We start from the raw sequence: 20,234 nt of genomic DNA on the forward strand, positions 1-20,234 counted from the left end.
GCACTCAAGCAGCGATATGTCCGCAAAATCGAAGTCAAAGCAACAGGAAGCGCTGCAGTTCCTGGACGACCTCGATAACCTCGAGCCTCCTCCCACGGATGCGCCGTCCTTGGCCGCGCCAACGGCCCAACCCTCAACGGAGGGCGAAGCAGAGGTGTTCGCATTCATCGACGAGATCACTCAGAAGAGCTCTGAGCCTCCGCGCGTGCACATCGATCGTCCGCTCTCGCGCGCCGGCACACCTACCGTGCGGAAGAGCACCGAGCGCGTCAAGCTCGGCGGCGCGGCGCCCCTCCTCCCTGGGTCCGTCCCGCTCTCCAGGACAGACTCGGCGAGCTCGAGGGTGAGCGTTGCCTCTGCGAAGCAGCCCGAGGCGCCGCGGCAGGAGTCCCAACCCTCGGCGGGCGGATGGGGATGGGGGAACGTGTGGTCGACAGCGAGCACCGCGCTGCAGCAGGCCAAGTCCGTCGTCGACGAGCAGGTGAAGAACCTTCCGAAGAACGAACAAGCCCGTAAATGGGGCGAGGGCGTGCTCGAGTACGCTAAGGCTGCGCAGTTGGATAAGCTCAGTACGTCATCCCCTGGTCTCCCAGGAGTTTGGGAGGGCCTGACCGTCGTTTGAATTGTTGTTGTAGGCCAGGACTTCAAGCGAGTCGGACTTTCGACCCTAACGGACATCCTGAATGTCGTCGCACCGCCCATTTCGGAGCATGAAGTCATCAAAGTGTGGCTTAGCCACGACATGCAAGGATATGAGGGCATCGAGACCTTGGTGTACCGCGCGCTTCTACGCGTAAGAAATTCAGCTTTTTCGCTTCGCTAAAGGACGGCATTGCTCATGGACGTCTATTAAGATTATGGAACAGGTCGAGGGTGGTGACCTCGTCGTGAACCGCGGCGACGAGTCGCGTCCCAAGGACACCGCGGAAACCAAGCGAGATCTGAACGCGCTCGACGGCTATGACGCTGCCCTGAAGCTCGCACAGGTATGCCGTCAGTCGACACACCTTTGGCTCATACTGACGTGTTGCAGGCGAACCTCGAAGAGTTAATGAGACGCAACGTGAAGCCCGAACAATCCACCTCGTCGGCGACTCAGAACCCGACTACGTACTCTTACGTCTACCTGCGCGTCCAACCGTACACGACCACGTACGCACTACCCCAACTCCACGCGGACAGCGACGCGGCGGCCGCTGTGCCAAATCCCACCACTCAATCATCTCTGCAATTCCTCATCTGCCTGTCCGACCCAGAGCATAACATGATCCATTCCACGGTCACACAGTCCGTTCCCACGAAATGGCTCGACCTTTGGGACGAGTATGATTGGGTGGAGGACCTCGTCGTCGAAGCCATCAGAGTTGGTGTCGAAGTTATCGGACAGGAGTACATCGGATCGCGCATGGGCTGGGACAAGAAGGGTGCCGAGAAGGGGGCTCCCGAGGAAAGTTCAATCAATGAGCAGGCTGCATCGTAGGCTGTGACAAGGACAGTAGTATACCACCGGAAGGCGCGGAAACCCTCATCGTCGTCTCGCGGGAGTAGCAGTGGAGCGCCATCGACGCTGTATATGTATTATAATCACCGGCCCGAGCAGTACATCTACTTCTTCTCCTCTGCGGGAGGCGGCGGGGGCGGGACGGGCTTGAACTCGTCGGGCCTCTTTGGGGCGGTACCGTCGCCGACTTGCTCCCAGGGCGACAAGGCGTCGAAGTTTCTGGCATGGGCATTCAAACAAACTCAGTTCAGCTGCTAGATGAGCGGGAACACGAGGCTGGCGTACCGGAAAGCTTGAGTCAATTGCAGCGGTTCATAGACAACCCGCTTCCTTTCCTCGTCGTACCGGACCTCAGTGTAACCCTGTGGAGACATATGAGCGGGGGCGCTGCAGCGACATCAACAACGGAGCATCTACGCACCGTCAACGGGAAATCCTTCCGAAGCGGATGCCCCTCAAAACCTAAAAACGCCGTTAGTGCGCGGGAGACCTATCGCATGCATTCCTCGTACCGTAGTCCGTGAGGATGCGGCGGCTGCGGCGAATTCGGTCAGATGTCAAAACTATGAAGATGATTGGGCAGCACATACAGATCAGGGTGGTCCTGGAAGAACACGCCGTACAAGTCCCAAATTTCGCGTTCGTACCTGTTTGCATTTAGTGAGGGGGCCGAAAAGAAGCGTTAGAGTTCATTTACTCACCAATCTGCGCCCTTGAACACCGCCATCGCACTAGGGACGGCGTCCACCTCGCTCGCATAGGTCTTCACCCGGATACGGCTGGCGTATTTGACGCTAAGCAGGTGGTACACGACCTCGAACCGCTTGTCACGCTCGGGGTAGTCGGCGCCGCTGATGTCCACTGCACTCTTGAACTGGCATTGCGAGTGGTCCCGGAGGAAGGTGAGGACGGGAATGACACCGGACGGGGAGATGTAGAGCGTGAGCTCGTCCTTGAAGACTGAGAACTGCTGCACGAATTTGGGGAGGCACTGGAGGAGGTAGGAGCCGTAAGAGTGCAGCTTCTCCGTCGTCTCAGCGTGGACAGTCAGGGCCGGGTTGGGGGACGTCGGCTCCGTAAACGGGGAGGCGGAGGCTGTTGGTCGTCAGCGAGAGCCCCGCAGATATCGAGCACGCAGTGAATACCTTTCGAAGGCTTGGAAGAGTGGAGAGCCCGGCTCAGCTGAGTGGCAGCAGCAACTGCAGAACGAGGCGGGACATGGCGGATGAGGCGGCCTGTTCTACACGCCAGCCGGAGAGACATGGTTGTCGACGTCGAGGATGAGCGCGAACCAGCGGGCGTTGGCGGAGTTCCCGACGCGCTGCACGGGCGTCTAAGACGTCCCCGCTCTCGCTTCCTACCATAATCCTCCGATATGTCTACCTCTGTGGCCAACGGCGACTCTCACCCTCCTGCTATCTTCGACTCTCTGCCGTACTATGACAATGAACTGGAGCTGTATCCGGTGCTAAAGGAGAAAGTCGAGCGGGAGTTCGCGCGCGAGGGGAAGCCACCACAAACCCTTCATCCCGGGGTTCCACCCGCACCAACATTATTTGCTGTTAGTGCGCCATATCTAACGAAGCTGGATGGTCGCGCGAAGGGTACTAACCGCTTTATTTAGGCTAATCCACTACTGCAAGCCGAACTTGAGCGCGTCTCAAATCACCAACCTATGTCACCGCTCGATACTGCCCGGTACCAGTTGCCCGCACCTACTGCGCCTGAGAACGAAGAAGAGTGGCAAGAAGCCCTCCAAAATGCGCGCGCTCAATTAGAGCACCAAAAGTTGAGGTAAGGGTCTCCGCTGTCAGGCACGCTCCGTGTATGCTCAACGGCGCCCCGCGCAGGCAAACGAACCTGGCTTTGCTGCAGCAGTATGGGTCCAATGCGTGGCGGATACACAACTATCTGAACGAAGCGTCCGCGAAGAATGTTGAGAAAGCTCTCGAAGACCTCAAGAACTTGACAACAGAAGTCAACCGTGAACGCAAGAACTTCCAGGTCAGTCCGCGCGGGCGTTCCTTGGCACGACACCATACTGACACCGGTACACACATATAGACGCGCCTAGGCTCGCAGCTGACTTCGCTCGAGACTCGGTGGACAGAGCTGATCTCCAGCATCCTCCAAATCGAGATGGCGAACGTCGCACTAGAGGTAGAAATCGACCGCGTCAACAAGCGGGAGGTAGAGCTCGCCGCGGCGCTGTGATCTCGTCGCCCTGTCCCCCCTTCGCACCTGTATTTTTAGGCTTGTGCTTTGTGTCATACCAGTGTTACTAGCGGAACGGGTGCCGCGTCGGCCATGCATCAGTCTAAGAACCGCCCGATAAATTAGCTGTTGTATGGTAGCGAAGTTCCGCAACAGGGTGTGACGTCGAGCAGTACACGATAGCAGCGTGAAACGTCTTTGGGCAGACTCCGTCCGTACAAAAGCGACAACCAGTCCGACGGGATACTTCTACGAGTCCAAGCAGGCGAGGGTCCAGGGGCGCACGACCACATTATATAGCAGTGTTCGACGGGGACGTGCAGGCACGAGAAGCGCCTCAGGTGAAGAAGTTGCGGTAGTCGGCGGGGGGCAGCGCACACGGCCACGCCCCGGTGGCAATGATGCCCTCCCAGGTCTGCTCGCAGGAGCGGAAGAGGTCTAGAGCGGCCCGAGCCCGTTCCACCTGCTCGAGACATCGTGAGTCCCAACTGGCAGAAGGGGCGTCAAAGTCCGATGATGATTCTCACCGGAACCTCGCCGTTTTGGCCAATGTCCCTGCCCATGAAGTGCTTGACGAGGGTCTGGAGGGGGATGATGGCGTTCGGCTTCTGGTTGAGCGTGCGACGGAAGGACATGAATAGGGCGGTGTCGCGGGTGTTGATCGCTGGGTGGGCCAGGTTCATTACCTAGCTCGGAGCGGTGGTCAGCGCCCCATACGTCGGCGACGGGACAGCGATGGACAGACGTACGGAGAGAAACTCCCACAAGGCGTAGCCCACGAGGATTTTGTCCTTGATGATAGACGCGACCTGGCGCTGGACGTCGATGAACACGGGCGCTGCGGAAGCGGGCATTCGCACTCGTCATCACGTTCCCCCATTTCCGCGATGGGCATGCGAAGAATACACACCATCGGCGAGGTGGTGCGGCTGCAACCCCGTTTCGGCCGTTCTATAATCACAGACCGGCTGTCTGCGAACGCGGCATGCGTCAGCCCGACAGCATGGGGCGCCAGAACTCTAACTCACGTAGGGCGGACGTAGCTGTCGAGCAGCACGGTGCCTCGGTAGTCTGTCAGAGTTACACGCCTGTACGGGGAGGAGCAAACCGTAAGTACCGCACGAGGTCGCGGGAGAAGAGGCACCGGGGGCACTGACGCAACCATCGGCAGCCTGGACACGATGCCATAGTACACGCACTGCGCCTGTGCGGCGACGTATCTGGGTGAACAAAGGTGAGCGTGACGAGGGGTGTATGTGGGCAGAGGGACATACCTCTCGGGGGGGAAGAACCTTTGGGCCCGGCCGCTGGAACCCGGCTGGGCAGGGGTGGGGGTCGCGTAGTTGGAGGAGTTAGAAGACATGCTCAGCGCTGGCACGGGGAACTGAAACAGACATGTAGCGTGGAGGGGGTCAAGCGCCATGAAATGTGCAAGACAGCGACGTGAGGCGCCGCCTTTTGTACCACCGCGCGGACGCCGAGTCCACCTAGCTGCAGGTAGGGGAACGGTCACGCCCCCGGAATTAAACGCACCACCGCACCGACAGACATCAGAGGCAGGTCCTGTCCTGTGCGCCAGCGAGGGACGCCAGGCATGCTTTCTCCCGTGGCAGACATTATGCCAGCATCATTAATTCGAGCCGCTCCAGGTGCGTCAAGGGCCGAAGTAGCAACCTTTTGGTCAGAGAAGCGACAGCTCGAACACGGACACGATTGGTCCGACGCAAGGGTCGGCCACCCGGAACAGGCCTCGGCGGAACAGACCTAGATAGAGTCATATCAAAGACCAGGACAATCAAGGAAGGACCCGTTGGCGCGCTCGATCGAGCCTGAGTGGCCCTCGCTGCCCCAGCTGGTGCGCCCGCAAAGCCTGTCGCGCAGCCACCCAAGAAGCGCAAGAAGCTGTGCCAGCACGCCCATTGGCCCGCTCTCAGGCCCGAGTGCATTTTTGTCCGACAGAGTTTCGTCACTGGATATTGCCCCCGAACCATCGCGTACGCCAAGGCAGAGTGACCGCGGTCCAGCGTGCCCTGCGGACAGCCCGGGACGGCCTGGCCTGCGAGTGCTACCTAGTCCCGTGTGCGAATCAGTCAAAATAGCTCGAGGGCGAAAGCTGTGCTCACCACCGGGGGCGCACCCTTCGAACAGTTCGCTGGCGGCAAACCTGACAGTCTCCGAGTTGCTCGCAATGCTATCTCGACACGGCATCTGCACACGCGTCCAGGTCCGCCGGAGATTGTTGCGATCCGTCAAGACGCATGTCCGGGGTGCGGGGCATTCAACGGAGCCAGATCCCGCCTCTAGCGTGTCCTTCGTGTGCTGTGTGTCAGTCAGCTGGGTAAACTGCCACGAGGACGCGCAATATACCTATATTCATGGGGCGGGCGCTGCGAACAGCGACTAGCAGCGGACGGCGAACGAGAGGTACCCGACGAATCGATAGATGAACGATGTTGGAAGAGGAGCTGTCGGGCGATTGGGCGGTCGACGACCCTGAGAACTTACCACATCCGCACCGTCCGCCGCGACGGAAGCTGACTGGCTGCTCTGATGGTGCGCAAACTTCGAGGGGCACGGGCATCCTCGGACGTTGCGGGGAACACGCAACTGTTACACACCCAATCCCAATCCGGAAGTCGGCGCTACGCACTCAAACGTCAACATGTTCATTTGGTTGCGCCCCGCAACTGGCCCGACGCCTTGAAGATCCCCAAGGCACGCGAGCCGAGCCAAAGATCTAACGTGTTCGCGGGATGCGATCGAGATGGAGGTTGGCAGATCGCCATGCGCAAATCGCACGCACGCCCCCAATTTATCAAACAAACTAGCAATACACCTCGGTACCCGGCGGGAGCCCTCGCTCGCGACCGGTGGACTACCGCTCTATCTAGCTTCTCCACTTCCACGCTACCACGCCGTTCTGCCATCGATACACGTATTTATGTGGTAAGTCCTCCTGGTCGCCGCCAGCCACACCACATCTCGTGGCTTAAAACCGAAGACGCGGAGCCGGACAAAGAGCCAAAAGGTTTAATGCCGTCGGGATATTTCATGTGTTCAGGCGCTGGGGGCGGTCGCGAGGTTCGAAGTAACCTCTGCGGGCGCTACGCCCTGCGCCTCCGAACGCGCTTCCAGCCTCGCCCCTTCTTTCCGGGCCACCCCAGACTGCTCGAAGCTGCGCATACCCTCGAGCCCCCAGCGCCCCATCATCGCCTTATCTTCGTCCCACGGCGAGCCTGGGGACGAGGTCGACAGTTCAGCATCAGATCGCCAAGACCAGACAGACAGGCTTCCAGTACTCACAGGGCGTCGTGAGCATTTGTTCACCAGTGAACACGGCGTTGGCGCCCGCCATGAAGGCCATTGCCTGTTGCGTCTCGTCGAGCGTCTGCCTCCCGGCCGCCAGGCGGATGATAGTCGCTGGCATTACGATCCTCGCCGTGGAGATCGTACGAAGAATGGTTTGGTACGGCACGGGCTTGAGACGCGTGAGTTTGCGGCTGCCGTCCGAATAATGCATGTCACCGTACCTCATTATCTTCGAGCGGCGTACCCTTGATCGGCACGAGGGCGTTTACAGGGAACGACTCGGGGTGTTCTGGCATGCTGCGGCGGAGTCAGCCTCGGACAAGTGTGGCGCACGATGGAAAATCGACGGACTTCGAGACTTCCCAAATGAGGCCAACGCGGTCCTTGTCGGACTCGCCCAGCCCGAGGATGCCGCCCGAGCAAACACTGATCCCCGCATCCCGGACAGCGGAAATGGTGTCGAGGCGGTCGTCGTACGAGCGGGTGCTGATGACCTGCACGCACAACAGCGTCAACCCTGTTCGACAGCTGCCAGAAAATCCATGCCAACCTCGGGGTAGTACTCGCGTGAGGTGTCCAGGTTGTGGTTGTACGCAGTCAGGCCGCTGTGTGCGCCCCGCGTCTCTCAGCGCGCGGTGACAGGTGGACTGGCAGCTGGTACCTACGCTTCTTTGAGCATCCGTGCCTGCTCGGGGCTCAGCATCCCGAGCGTCGTGCACACCTCCATGCCCATGCCCCGAATCTCGCTGACCATCGTGAGGATGCGCTCGAACCCGCGCTTGCGCCCGGAGAGGTCCCGCCACGCGGCGCCCATGCAGAAGCGCGTGCTCCCGTTCTCTTTGGCTTTCCGCGCGGCCTCGAGGACGGGCTCGATGTCAACGAGACGGGACGCCTTGGTCGGCGTGGCGTAGCGTGAGGACTGCGAGCAGTACGAGCCTGGGTGCGGCGTTAAGACACAATGCCGCTTCCATTCGACGGTCAAACATACAGTCCTCGGAGCACCCGCCCGCTGCGCAATCCACAGGTCAGAGACAGTTCCGAGGCACGCGCACGGCGCACTCACTCTTGATGTTCATCAGGGTACATAGCTGGATCTTGCTCGGATCGTGGTGCTGCCTGTGCACGGAAGCGGCCCGGAAGACGAGTTCCATCAGCGGGGTGTCGTATATTTGCTGGATCTCCTGCTTCGTGTACGAATGACGCGTCGGGGGTGTCGTTGGGGGCGCTGCATGTGTCGCGAGGGCCCGTCTGAGCTGCGCGGAGAGGCGGACGGCTGAGGGACCGGGTCTGAACATGGCGGGCGCGTTGGATGGTGGTGGCGACGGCGCGCGTGTGTTCGCCGCTGCTTAAGACGGGGATTGAGGGTAGGAGGGAGAGGTGCGAGTCGGAGATTGAGTGGGAGGGCGGAAGGCGGGTAAAGCGCAAAAGGCTTGGGGAATGCTTGGGGAGGACATCTCGCAGGTATGGATCTCAGATCTGTATCGCTGCCCCACGTGATTGGACGCGACAAGTAGCAGGCGTACGATTTGCGCCCGCGCGCCTCGCGACCGTCCTCCTTTCGTCCTCGTCCGACAACCACAGGAAACAACCAGCCCAGCCAAGACGCAACGGGTGCTGCGTGCGCGACGTCCGCGGGCTGGGCATCGAATTATCAGCTTCTCGCGCACCTCAGTGGTTTCTACGCTCGAAGTTATGTTGGCGCACGTTCGCAACCCCGCGCGCGGCAACATATGGTTCGCATGCGCTATCTCGAATGCACCTTCCACGTCGGCTGATTTTTGCGTTTGCAGTTTGCTTCCGCGATTAGCCCATATCATTCGCGGCCACCGCTCTGGACGCGCTGTGTTGCATGATCAACCTCGGCGCTTCTTGGATATGTTCGCCATGAAACGCGCGTGCACGCAGCCAGCGTCACTAACAGGCTCCGCGTCCCGTTCGGATCGGAGGGGCAATTTTCCAACAGGTGAATGAAGCCCGAGGAGTAGAACATATGCCAGATGTACCGGCTACCCCAGGCACAGAGTGTCAGAGATGGCCGTAGTACATATTAGAACCACCGCAGTGAGTACTCCGTCCTTCTCGGTCCTGCGGTCTAGTGCTACGGCTGGTCGTCTATCAGTACGGAATACGGAGTTCTGGATCCTTTGCACTGGAGCAGCAAATGGCTGGCCAGGTTCTGTGTCTGGAGTCTGTGGTACTGTCCACAGTGTACGGCTCATTAGTAGACGATATATGACTTCTTCAATGCCAGTCGCGCTTGGAACCTTTATCATAATGTGAAGTCGGGCAGACACCTTCTAGTCAGCAGAAGGATATGATATCAATGCGGGTCGACGTCATGGCTTCGGCCCCCACCAGCTGTGTCGGAGCCATGTGTCGACCTGCCGTCTCCGGTTACGCCGACGCATCTTATTTTTCTAGATCTATGTTGTCACGCACATACCCAGGAACCTCGATGAGCGATCTAAGAAGCAGTCTATCCGTTCCTGTGACCGTTTTCATGCCGATAAATCTATCCGAAGATTTATATCCACTTTCAAGCTGCTTGCGCATGGAGCTCCAGGTGCCTTGTGCTGAACGTGGTGACTTGCAACCTGCAAGTCGGCACGTCCGGCGCCGGCGCTAGGTCGTTCTCAGGACCTTCTCCTGGACCCACCACTAGTGCCGGTACGATCTCCCGAACGACCGCGTACCTTGCAGACGTGTCCTGAAATACATGTGGTGGACGGTAGAGCAGTACGAGCGGATAGTCTACGCTGTAAACGACATGTGTCACGCACACAGCGTCTGGTAGTGATCCACAATCCCGGCCCCGCTGGCAGGCAGGCAGGACCCGAGAAACCCATAGGCATGCCCACGTCGCGTCACGCTCGTGGTACGCGGTGGTGCGCAACCGCCTCTATATGGATGCATCTCACCGAGATCTCTGAGTCGCACGAACCGAAGCAGCCTATCGATAATTAAACGGGCGCGCTGGAGAGCGCACTCGGCCATGCGTCCCCCCTCTTGGCCTCTCCACCGCCGCCCGACCCCGGTGATACCATCGCTGGCGGCGGCTCGGGCGCGACTTTCTGCGGGATCGCTCCAAGGGCACAGAGGCATACGCGTGTGGGGCCGCAGCTGTGTTCATCACGGTCTGCATCCGAAATGTGACACACCCGGGCCCGTTTGAGCGACCTGGGGCGTACTGGCGTACTCGCTTTAGCGGTGCCTGCCATCCGTACGGTGGGGCGCGCCCGTGTCTGTCTGTACAACACCCGTACTGAACATTGCTCCGCCGCCCTCGTCAGAGCCTCCAGTGACAGGACTGATGGGTGTTTTCGCACAGCTTCCGTCCAAGTTTACCGCTAGTTTCAGTATTGAACGTTGATGTTCCCTCCCGCACGCTAGTGGCATTGAGGACAACGGCCACTGCACCCCGATACAACTCAGGGCTGAGACGAGGATGCCAAGTTAGACACGCATGATACATTCGCCAGGTTGAAAGTACATTCGCCGGCGGGGCGATGATCCAGTGTTCCATGGACCGCCGTGTCATAAGCAATTTGCTGATGATGTAAATATTCGCAGCGCTCCATCCGCGTCATCGCCCTCTAGAGCGGGCGGGGGCCGCTAGAACCTCACTCGGCTGCAGACATTGCCGTCATTGCATACGCCGCAGTCGCACGGTAGCTACACTCGATGACACGCTCGGGAGAGAGAATGCGCAGAGCATCACAGCATTTAATACGGCGCGACCGCCAGACCAAGTAATACAGGGGGGAATTCCATGACCATGCCACTAATATACAGGTATGTGTATGTGCGACTCTAGCGTTCGGTGTGCAGCGTCCGATGTAGAGGCGGGTGATATGTATGTATGTGTCTGACAACGAATTAAGCAGCGTGCATGTCCGACGTGCTTGACTATAACGTAAACAGTATGTATGTGCGCTCCTGGCAGCTGACGGAGAAGGGAGGAAGGTGAGGACGGGCTGGAAGATGGGTGACGGGCTGGAAGGTGGGTGAGGACGGGCTGAAAGGTAGGCGGGTAGCTGACTCACCATGCGGAGCGGATCGCTAAGCATTCCCTGCTACAGCGCGGCCGCTCGTCTGTCTGTGCAGACCGTGGGCGTAATCGTGCGCGTGGATACCTGGGAAAACGGCGGGAGACCTCGTCAACATCGGCGCTCCCAGAACAACCGGCGGCCAGGCTCACCTTGCGACGCCCTCGAGGGCGTGTTGTTGTCTCTTGGTTGAGAGCGGGATCGGCCGGAGGGACTCGCGGAGCTGTCCCTGTGTTCGCCGTCCGACTCAGCGGACTGGCGGACGAGGTCCCACTGGCGGAGCGTGTACGCGGCGAGCTCACGCGAGTAGCGGGCCTTGCGGGCCTCGATGGTGTGTGCGTCGCGGGTGCTGGTCATTTTGGCGTTGTCGAGCGTTGAACGGAAAAGGAGGAAAGGGAGGAAGAGGGCGGATGGTGCGGCACGAAACTGGTAGGGAAGAGGTCAGGCGCGGCGCGAGGGCTTTATAGGCGGCGGGGGGCATGATGCTATGCGGGCACGGACTCCTTCGAATCCACCGCGATGCACCACTGGCCGGGGCAGGACGAATGACGACAATCGGCCTAATCGGGCAGGTTTTCAAGTTCAAGTGGGTCGGGCGTTCCCGATCAGCTGTCACACGCCTCGGTGCTCGGTGGCTCCTGCCCCGCGCTCCCACGGCCGAGATTCCTGCCCCACCCGACCCCCCTCTTGCCTCTCTGCGAAACACTCTGAGCTCTACTGCCGCATGGCTGCCTGCGTCGACTGTGTGCGCACACACGCGTAGGGGAGGACGGGATATGAATTACCACCGCGTAGGAGCATGAGGTTCACCGCCGCAAGCATGCTGAAGATGGCGCTCCGACTCCATCCAGATCGCTTGCAGAGCCTCTTCTGTCTGTGCTGCATCGAGCTTGATGCAGTGGTGGTTTCGACTGGAGTCTGGAGCCGCTTCCCTTCGTATACGTCGACGCGGCATCCAGATATCCCGAACCCAACAAACGTCGCCCTACGTCGCGCTCACCCACTTCTCAATTGCGCTTGACGTCAGTTTCACGGAGAGAGCGGAGGGTGTAACGTCGATATCGGTCTCACATCACCCCAAAGTTTGGCCAGATTAATGCGTGTACATCGATCCAGATATCCGGATACTGCAGCAGGTACCGCCGCAGGTCTAGAAGCTCCCAACTACACTGTCAATGGTGGCAGGGATGCTTGAATGTTTGCGGCCCACCGACACCACTCCGACGTACCACCTGTGCAAGTACTCCAACATGCCGCAGTTCAAGGTGTTGCGCTTCTACATCATTGGCTTGCATGCTTCAAGTCTCGACGTTCGTGGCTCATTACCGTGGGCTAGTAGTGAACAACATACATTGTCTTCGGTTCTCGTGCTTCATACATCACTGGCATACATCTCTCTATAGCTTGCCGTCTGCCTTCTGCTTCTCCACCCACTGGATGACCTCCTCCCAATTCTTAACCCGGGTCAACGGCGCACCCTCCGGCACCTCCAGCTTCTCATCCAACCAGTACTCCCTCCTCCCCTCCTTCTCAAACCTCTCCGCAAAGCTCAGCTCCTCCTTCACGTCCTCATAGTGCGCCGCCTGCCTGTTCCACGCATACCCGCCAAACAGCAGCACCGGCACCGGCGGCGCCGCGCACGCGCACTTGAGCGCGTTCTCCGCCGAGTCGTCCACCAGGACCCGCGCGCCGATCTTGCGGCACACGTCCGCCTTGGAGAGCTTCGTGACGAGCTCGTGCTCGTCCGCGAGCGTCTCCTGCGACTGCCCCGTGCAGATGACCGTGTCGAAGAGCCCGGGGAACGCGCGCGCGAGCCACGCGAGGCTGCGGTCGAGCTCGCGCGGCTGGCGCGCGGTCACGATCACGAGGCGGAAGCCGAGGTTCTTGAGTGCGACGATCCCGTCGTATGCGCCGGGCACGGGCGGCGCTTTGTCGAGGTAGTCGGACTCCCAGATCTTCTCGACTTTGGCGACGGTTTCGTTCGGGGTGCCCCAGTATGGGTTCTGGGGTAAACGCGGGGGAGTGAGCGGCGTCATTAGGAGCGGACGAAGGAGGTGCTGACCCTCCAGTAGTAGTAGTCTGTGCGTGGAGCCCATAGTGAGCACGGCGGTCTCCAACGCATCGGCGCGTATGAATGACTCACAGTGGAAGTCGTCGAGCGTCATGTTCGTCCCGTATGTGTCGTTATGCCCTGGTGCGTTCTCCATCAGCGCTCTCCAGAGCCGCCAAGTATCCAGTGTTTGGTAAGGCTATTGGAGGGTACTCACATTGTGCGACGGCAAGGTTTGTCTGTGAGAGCACATCGTCCATGTCCACCGCAATCACGGGGCGATCGAGGTCGTGCACAAAGTCCTCGAGAGCCGATCCTGCTGGGGCGGCTGTCCTGGGCGTTGCATGGCCGGAGGGTGTGATGTGCTCGCTAGGCTTGTATGAGCTGTATCCTCCTGGGCCTGACGGAGATGTCATTTGTCTAGGTTTTCAGCTACTAGATGGTAGTGTGTAGAAAGCTGGAAGGGTGAACGAGAGACGCTCTCGCAGGTGGAAGGGTATCGCGGGGATGGTTTGGCGACGAAGCAGCAGTATTGGAGACCACGACGATGTGCTGGGAGTGCTATGTGGGTGCGGCCCGACAGGCGCAGAGTGTCGAAGGGTCTATATATGCGATCGCCGGTGCAGATCTGTGCAGCGTTTGGGCGATATATAATTTGCCGAAACGCGAGCACGTGAGGCGTGTTGCGCGTGGCGTCATCGCGACCGCGTCGCGTGTATCCGGCCTTTACGCGATCTTGGTCTTCGTACTCTTCTTCTCTCTCACCCGGCCGGAACTACGTAGGCTTGGTTGTCCATGTCAATATTCGGGCAGTGCGGTCTTGAAAATTGTTCACGAAAATCGCCATGTATCCGTCTAGAAAGTAGGATACAGTGCCGGCAACTTTGGAAAACTATCGTACAACACAGTCTATAGAGTCTATCGAGTATCCAAGCTAGATATCCCAAGGGTATAATTATCCCTACTATCCAAACCGGTGGCAGCCACTACCCCTTCTCGTATGCCGAGCCATTCAGGGTCGAAGCAACGGCGACACCTTCAGAGGCATCTCGGGCTCCGTGCTCACCTTCCCGATGGTCGGGTACTGCACGGACGCGAAGTTCCACACGATGGGCTTCTCCGTCAACTCAAACTTAAACGATTGCAGCATGATGAGCAAGACCGTCTCTGCAGAAACGCGGTGAGCAATCTGTGTGAGGTGGGACTATATTTATGACGGCACTTACTGATTTCGACCTGCGCGAACTTGAAGCCGCTGTGAAACGGTGTCAGGACTCGAACACGCCGAACAGCCGGCACGACACTCACATGCACGCTCTGCTCCCTCCGATGAACGTCATCAAGTGCGAATACACCCCGGGGATATGCGCCTCCTCGACCGACTTCGGCAGGCCGTTGATCCACCGTTCTGGCCGCCACTGGTCTGCGTCGGGGCCCCACGTTACGGGGTCGCGGTTGCAGGCGTGGACGTCGCCGACGACGCGCGTGCCCTTCGGCACTGGGATGGCGGAGAGGAGTGTACCGTCGAGCGCCCGCACCGGGGTGATGAGCGGGAGGACAGCGTCTCTTTCCGCACTAAGAGGAGTAAAGAGGTAGTTAGTTAGCCTGGTCGATACAGTGAGAGTCAATGGAAGGTCTTACTCCCGGAAGATAAATGCCACGCCGGGGTGTCTGAAAAGAACAGCAAACCTCGTCAACAACATGCATGACAGCGACTGCAGCCAACAAGTACACTCACAACCGAAGCGTCTCGCGGCACACTGCGTCTAGGTAAGGCAGCTCCATGAGGCGGTCGAAATCAAGCATGTCACCGTGTCCCTCGGCCTCGACCGCGGCGAGGATCTCCGCGCGGAGGCGCTCCTGTACTTCCGGGTACTCCGCGAGGCGCTCAAGAATGCGCGCAAGCGAGTTGGCCGTGGTGTCCATTCCCGCGAGGATCATCGTTCTGGTATCGGAGCCGGTGAGTGACACGGCGCTAGCGAAGTTCGGCTGCGTGAAGTACGCACGAGACTTGGCCGATGAGCTCCTCGTCCGAGAGCCTGTCCTCCGCAGAGGCCGTCATGTTTGCCCTCACTAAGCAACATGCGTATATGTCAGTCTTCTTCTTGTCTGTGTCACGTTTTAGCGGGAATGCCACTCACGCAGGATGCTCATGATGTCGCGGCCCTCGCCGATCTGGTGCTTTACCGCGTCGTCCCCACGCGCGAGCGCCGCCTTCTTCTCGTTGAAGATCTGCACAGAGCGCGCGTGCAGGATGTCCGAGATGTCCTTCATACGCTGGATGTTCGGGCTCGGGAGCATGTCCACGACGCGCCGCCGGAACGAGGCCGGGCCGAGCTTAACCGCGATGGGCAGGAAAATGCGCGGGACGACCGACTTCACGAGCTGTGGGCTGTCGCGCAAGGGCGGTAAGTTGCCATTGCGAGGTGAAAGAAGGGGAGAGTGAGAAGGAACTCACAAAAACGACTTGATGGCGGACGCGAACTCGTCCGCGACGTCCTCCGTGAGCGGGTCGAACGAATATCCGAGCCCGGCCTGGCCGAGCACCTCCAGCGTCGTGCGGCCCATCCACGAAAGCATGTCGAGTTCCGTTCCAGAAGTCTTCTCCGACCTGTCTCCGCCACGCACACGCGACATCATCGCATCTCGGGTCTGCGTATTGTGGCTGCGGCGTGAGTGACCGGTGCTGGACCGGGACCGGGGAGACGCACCTTGTGGATGATCTCGTAGAACAGAGGCGTCATTTCGCGCAGATGTTTCGTCGAAAAGACGGGGTTGAGCATCTTGCGCTGGCGGCGGTGCTGATCGCCTATAGTCGAAGGTGAGTGCTCATTCAATTGCACTCGCAGGCTGCGCCACTGACCTTCAGTGCCGAGGAGCCCCGGACCCAGCAAAACGCGCATACTCCTGACAACACCGGTGGTCAGCTCAAAGCCCGCGCATATTCGGCGTTTAAGCGGGCGGATCGGTGACGCACAGGATAGGCTCTCCGTAGACGTCCTGTTCTTTGAGGAAGATATGGTGCAGCGCCTTGGGATCATGGGTGATCAGCCATTTTTTCTATAATCCCCGCCAGACAAAAGCCGTCAGAATACGGGCGTTAACATGCGTGCATAACACGGTATGCGCACGTTGAAGAGCCCGTGGATCACAGAGGTGCGCCCGTACATGCGCGCGAGTTCGCCACGGAAATCCCAGCTGTGGCGCGACGCGAACTGGGTGATATTTCCTGTGATCCGCATCTTCGCGGTCAGATCCGGCCTCGTGTAGAGAGAAAGCACGTATACGCACCTGTTAGGAAGGATGTGGACGGAGGGCCTGGGAGGTTGTCTAGCGCGGTCTTCACCACGAACGGGCGCGCCAGCGTCCATGCGAAGTATAGCCCTGCGACCGCAAGAACCGCCTGCGGCAGAGTCAAAGTTTCGATGAGTGCCATCACCTGGGAGTATTTGTTCTAGATATTGCGCAGTTATAGCCAGGAGGCTGAGATTAACAAGAGGTCCCGGGTGGAGCGGGCGCAAGGGGGCCAAGAAAGGGTTACAGGGGAGCGGTGACGCAGGCCTGAGAACTTGACGGGCGCGGGATAGGCTGTCGTACGTGTGGGCGCGAGAACATGGCACGGACGCTGTACTTATACCCCTGCACGCGCGCGCTGCGTATCGCGCGCACTTGACCCGGGCCCTTCGAATCTCGTGTTCCGGACGTTCCTCCTCCGCGCCCGGAAACGCCTTCCTCACCTGAGACGGTCGGTCGGCTAGGCGTCGGCGATCAGACAACGGCGAGATTGTCAGATCGTAGTAGGCCGCCGGATGGGGGTGCCCATCCCCTATGGGCGAGAGTGGGGAGCCTGAGGCACACGTTTGTGATCAGCGCAAACTAACACCGCTCCTGGACGCAGTAAAGATTGTCCTGGTCAGCGAGGGTTCGCGCCACAGCGATGCCGTGTGAGCGTCCTACGCGCTCCACGGTAACGCGCTTGCTATGAGTGGGCATTGAGCGGTCAGTTATCGGTGTCAAGGTTCTGATGAAGCTGCACGTCGGAGATGCATACATGCCGGCGGTGCATCTTGAGAGCAGATGAGAGCAAAAAGTGAAGTGAGCCTCCTGATTGTTGCCGTTAACGTCCACAGTGCTTCCCGCCTCGGCGCACAGCCCCTTGTTCTTGAGGATTGTTGATGCAAAATCAAGCAAAAGCTGCCCCTGGCTTCCGATCCGCGCTGAGACACATTGAGACAACATGACGGTCAACACGCGTTTAGGCGCGGGCAGCTCGGACACTCCTTACTTTGCGCAGTCAACGACGTCGAACAAGGCGTTAATGGGCTGCTCGCCCATGTCAATAACGCCAGGCGGCGCTGGTTAATCAACGGAAAGCTGAAGTCCGGTATAGAACTCAAGCAGCAGCGCGCGCCGATCACAGCATCCCACGTTCCGGCGAATGCGCAACCGGTCCCGGAGCTACGCAAACAAGCGCCACGAAGGTAGTGTGTCAGCCACACTTGTTTTCGCGGTGCGGACAGGAAGCACTGGAAAGCGTCCGGAACGCGAACACGGTGTCGGATCACCCAGGGGTTGCGAATCCAGACGTCCAGGGCCGCGGCCTCCGGCGACCTATGGTGCCGCCGGGTCGGCTTCGCAGTGTGCAGCCGAGCAGACGCACCTCCGTGAGTGCCGAGTGCTCAGCTCGAGTAGAGCTCTACAGGTTTTCTTGGGGCTTCATCTCATGGGCGCGAAAAGCATTCGTGATGATCTGCCTATGGCAGTGGAGAGCGTGTTCGTCATAGTGATATATACAAGCGTTGTGTTGACTGCTGGGATCAATGTCAGCAGATGATCAACAGAAGAGGGGTAGGCATTGTTCACCTATCTTGTGTAGATGGCAAGAGTTACAAGAGAGGCGAACTGCCCCATTCATGCAACGAGGCGGATCTATACCATGGCAGGAATGCTGGTGAGGAAATGCAAGGCTTTCCTAGGGACATGGCACGTACCTTTCCGGTCTCGACCTCGTACACCCATCCGGTGACCTTCGTCCCGGGGAGCACGAGCGGGTTCTCCTGGAGGAACCTGACGTCCTCCTTCACGCTCTCCTCGAGATGCTTGAATTCGAGGAAGTCGATGTCATCGACCGCCTGCGCGAGCTCCGCGTCTCCGGGGGCGCTCTCTTTGACGATGTCCCGGAGTTGCGGCGTATCGAACGTCACCATTCCGCAGCCCGTGTGGTGGAAGATGGCGATCTCGCGCGTCCCGAGAAGGCGCTGCGAGATGACGACGGAGCGGAGCGCTTCCTTACTATAACGGTGAAACAGGAAGGAATAAGCCACCGAACAGAGAATGAAGAATGCAGACGGAAGGGGACGGAAGCGCGACACAACACGTCGCGCGAGATTGCGCTGGTCCCGCGACCGAGACCAGTCACTCCCGCGCAATCGCGATTCGCGAGAACGCGTCCTGGCAGCATGGCGCCTCGTCACATGTACGTTGACACGGCGCGACACGACATGGCGGTGGACGCGTCCAAACGCGTCGGCGACGGTGGCTGGAGCAAACGCCCACGGGGCGTTCCACATGGGGGCAGACTAACAAGCTTCGCTCTCTCGGCCAAGTAGTAAGATTCGGGAATACATTCCGAATCTTACCCTTACTGCTCTGGTATGAACTCGAGCGCAGACGAGAGGCAACGTACGCGATACCGCCTGCATTACGGACAATGTGCGCTTCGCCTTCCTTGATGCCGAGGTGGAAGTACGGGCTGTATCGGACTGGTGAGCATTGCGCCACAACAGGGTGTGTGTAAATCCACTCACTTGATACGCGCGTCCATGCAGGTGATGATAAGGAGCTTCTTCGACGGAGGCAGGGGTAGGTTGCCCTTGTCGCCGAAGTTAGCGACGTACTCGTCGTTCGCCTTCTGGAAGTCTTTGTAGGCAGACATGTGCGAGTCCTGGGCGGCGTCGGTGTGGTAGAAGTGGTGCTGCTGGTGCTGGGGGTGCGAGGGGCTCGGCTTGCATTGTGCGTCACTTAGCTCGGGGCTTTTCTACATTCCCGGCGGAGAGCTGTCAGCGCACATTCAATCCAAACGGGACAAGATATGCAGAACTCGGGGGCGAATCGAAGAGGTGTAATATGGCGAAAGGATGGCGTGCCACGCGGCCAATCGCGCGCGAAGGATGAGCAGGGTAGGTGGCAGGCACTAGCTGCTTGTAGGGTGGGTAAATGCTTCGAAGTTCTCAGCCAAGGTTGCCTTCAGTATCCCCGCGTGACGCGCCGCTCCCAGGTCATCCGCGCAATGTATTTCCTATCCCATTCACCGGTAGATAAGCATAGAGAATCACGCACAGAAGTATCGTCGGCCGAGAGCTTAGCGGCCGCAACGGAGCATGAGCGAGTGAGCGAAGGATGGCTGACGGCGCGGGGCGCCTTACAGAGGAGAGAGGACGTTCTCTTGAGATGGTTGAAGCCGCCATTGTACAGTCTACGCAGGAGGACTTGCATGGAGCTCGTCGCGGTTGTCGATGTCCTGGTCGAAGTGCAAAAGACCAAACCATCGACAAAATTCGAGCGCGGTGACTCGCCGGGCTTTATTCCCACGGTAACCTCGATAAATGGTGTGGGCGATATTAACGGATAGGCGCCCAGAGCTCAATGAACGACGTCATGCATTGATGCCACTTATATAGTCGCTTGCTTTGGGACTAACTCTTTCTGACTAGTACGATCCACGCCTGACGTGACGACCGAGTCGACGATGTCGATGAAAGACGACTTCGATCCCGAGGAAAGTTACAGGACATGCATGGCGAGAGAAAGCTTGGCAAGCCTGTGCGAGGACGCTAACAGTTGACGACTACAGGACCACTGAAGGCGTGAATATTCCTATCGCCTTACCCGAACTGCAGCAGGCTGATCTTTATAATGGCAGGTCCGTAAATCACCGCCCGATTTGCCTCTATCGCAAGGAGTCAGGAAAGTGCAACACAGCGGCAATGAGCGTCGTACAGTAACACTTGGGGCGTAAGACCGCAGCTGAAGGTGCCAGCAAATCTGGTGGATCAGACATGTCGGCTGCGCCGCAGTTGTCACACCTCGAATATACAGGGCGCCCACTGTCAAG

At 59.1% G+C, this 20,234-nt stretch overlaps 9 protein-coding genes across 9 annotated transcripts; 2 read left to right on the top strand and 7 right to left on the bottom strand.

Annotated features, from left to right (window-relative positions):
* Window positions 1-16: 16 nt before the first annotated feature.
* Window positions 17-1,480, top strand: TRAVEDRAFT_110515 (uncharacterized protein; the record flags this gene model as incomplete). Its single annotated transcript, XM_008034973.1, has 4 exons — window positions 17-569; window positions 636-793; window positions 855-986; window positions 1,034-1,480. The coding sequence occupies 4 exons, from the start codon at window positions 17-19 to the stop codon at window positions 1,478-1,480; spliced, it is 1,290 nt and encodes a 429-aa protein (XP_008033164.1).
* A 125-nt stretch (window positions 1,481-1,605) lies between these two features.
* Window positions 1,606-2,764, bottom strand: TRAVEDRAFT_108885 (NADH dehydrogenase; the record flags this gene model as incomplete). The annotated part of the gene is made up of 7 exons (XM_008034974.1): window positions 1,606-1,720; window positions 1,787-1,863; window positions 1,923-1,963; window positions 2,014-2,036; window positions 2,092-2,148; window positions 2,203-2,596; window positions 2,647-2,764. 7 exons carry the CDS (start codon window positions 2,762-2,764, stop codon window positions 1,606-1,608), a joined length of 825 nt encoding a protein of 274 aa, XP_008033165.1.
* Window positions 2,765-2,864: 100 nt separating this feature from the next.
* On the top strand, window positions 2,865-3,827 carry TRAVEDRAFT_25927 (breast carcinoma amplified sequence 2). Its single transcript, XM_008033694.1, has 4 exons — window positions 2,865-3,062; window positions 3,126-3,295; window positions 3,352-3,505; window positions 3,566-3,827. Exons 1-4 carry the CDS (start codon window positions 2,877-2,879, stop codon window positions 3,713-3,715), a joined length of 660 nt encoding a protein of 219 aa, XP_008031885.1. The 5' UTR covers window positions 2,865-2,876; the 3' UTR covers window positions 3,716-3,827.
* Window positions 3,828-4,052: 225 nt separating this feature from the next.
* Window positions 4,053-4,936, bottom strand: TRAVEDRAFT_159686 (uncharacterized protein; the record flags this gene model as incomplete). Its single annotated transcript, XM_008034975.1, has 6 exons — window positions 4,873-4,936; window positions 4,744-4,803; window positions 4,626-4,687; window positions 4,465-4,553; window positions 4,243-4,401; window positions 4,053-4,178 (listed from the first exon to the last, which is right to left on the bottom strand). The coding sequence occupies exons 1-6, from the start codon at window positions 4,878-4,880 to the stop codon at window positions 4,053-4,055; spliced, it is 504 nt and encodes a 167-aa protein (XP_008033166.1). The 5' UTR covers window positions 4,881-4,936.
* Window positions 4,937-6,482: 1,546 nt separating this feature from the next.
* Window positions 6,483-8,412, bottom strand: TRAVEDRAFT_140224 (biotin synthase). Its single transcript, XM_008034976.1, has 8 exons — window positions 8,088-8,412; window positions 8,013-8,033; window positions 7,690-7,960; window positions 7,575-7,629; window positions 7,376-7,518; window positions 7,246-7,321; window positions 7,019-7,193; window positions 6,483-6,951 (listed from the first exon to the last, which is right to left on the bottom strand). Exons 1-8 carry the CDS (start codon window positions 8,317-8,319, stop codon window positions 6,773-6,775), a joined length of 1,152 nt encoding a protein of 383 aa, XP_008033167.1. The 5' UTR covers window positions 8,320-8,412; the 3' UTR covers window positions 6,483-6,772.
* A 2,372-nt stretch (window positions 8,413-10,784) lies between these two features.
* On the bottom strand, window positions 10,785-11,462 carry TRAVEDRAFT_68613 (uncharacterized protein). The gene is made up of 3 exons (XM_008034977.1): window positions 11,223-11,462; window positions 11,068-11,157; window positions 10,785-11,017 (listed from the first exon to the last, which is right to left on the bottom strand). The coding sequence occupies exons 1-2, from the start codon at window positions 11,425-11,427 to the stop codon at window positions 11,084-11,086; spliced, it is 279 nt and encodes a 92-aa protein (XP_008033168.1). The 5' UTR covers window positions 11,428-11,462; the 3' UTR covers window positions 10,785-11,017; window positions 11,068-11,083.
* A 969-nt stretch (window positions 11,463-12,431) lies between these two features.
* TRAVEDRAFT_62310 (uncharacterized protein) lies at window positions 12,432-13,598 on the bottom strand. Its single transcript, XM_008034289.1, has 4 exons — window positions 13,338-13,598; window positions 13,214-13,261; window positions 13,133-13,149; window positions 12,432-13,073 (listed from the first exon to the last, which is right to left on the bottom strand). The coding sequence occupies exons 1-4, from the start codon at window positions 13,534-13,536 to the stop codon at window positions 12,468-12,470; spliced, it is 870 nt and encodes a 289-aa protein (XP_008032480.1). The 5' UTR covers window positions 13,537-13,598; the 3' UTR covers window positions 12,432-12,467.
* Window positions 13,599-13,975: 377 nt separating this feature from the next.
* TRAVEDRAFT_140230 (cytochrome P450) lies at window positions 13,976-16,701 on the bottom strand. Its single transcript, XM_008034978.1, has 13 exons — window positions 16,412-16,701; window positions 16,252-16,349; window positions 16,098-16,180; window positions 15,984-16,027; window positions 15,832-15,929; window positions 15,579-15,772; window positions 15,262-15,512; window positions 15,127-15,193; window positions 14,859-15,065; window positions 14,762-14,791; window positions 14,429-14,695; window positions 14,347-14,375; window positions 13,976-14,287 (listed from the first exon to the last, which is right to left on the bottom strand). The coding sequence occupies exons 1-13, from the start codon at window positions 16,554-16,556 to the stop codon at window positions 14,133-14,135; spliced, it is 1,668 nt and encodes a 555-aa protein (XP_008033169.1). The 5' UTR covers window positions 16,557-16,701; the 3' UTR covers window positions 13,976-14,132.
* A 1,155-nt stretch (window positions 16,702-17,856) lies between these two features.
* Window positions 17,857-19,084, bottom strand: TRAVEDRAFT_62312 (carbonic anhydrase). The gene is made up of 5 exons (XM_008034290.1): window positions 18,928-19,084; window positions 18,807-18,872; window positions 18,112-18,412; window positions 17,984-18,049; window positions 17,857-17,931 (listed from the first exon to the last, which is right to left on the bottom strand). Exons 1-4 carry the CDS (start codon window positions 19,053-19,055, stop codon window positions 18,032-18,034), a joined length of 513 nt encoding a protein of 170 aa, XP_008032481.1. The 5' UTR covers window positions 19,056-19,084; the 3' UTR covers window positions 17,857-17,931; window positions 17,984-18,031.
* Window positions 19,085-20,234: the final 1,150 nt, after the last annotated feature.

This window comes from Trametes versicolor, assembly GCF_000271585.1.
Source record: "Trametes versicolor FP-101664 SS1 unplaced genomic scaffold TRAVEscaffold_1, whole genome shotgun sequence".
Classification (NCBI taxonomy): Eukaryota; Fungi; Basidiomycota; class Agaricomycetes; order Polyporales; family Polyporaceae; genus Trametes; species Trametes versicolor.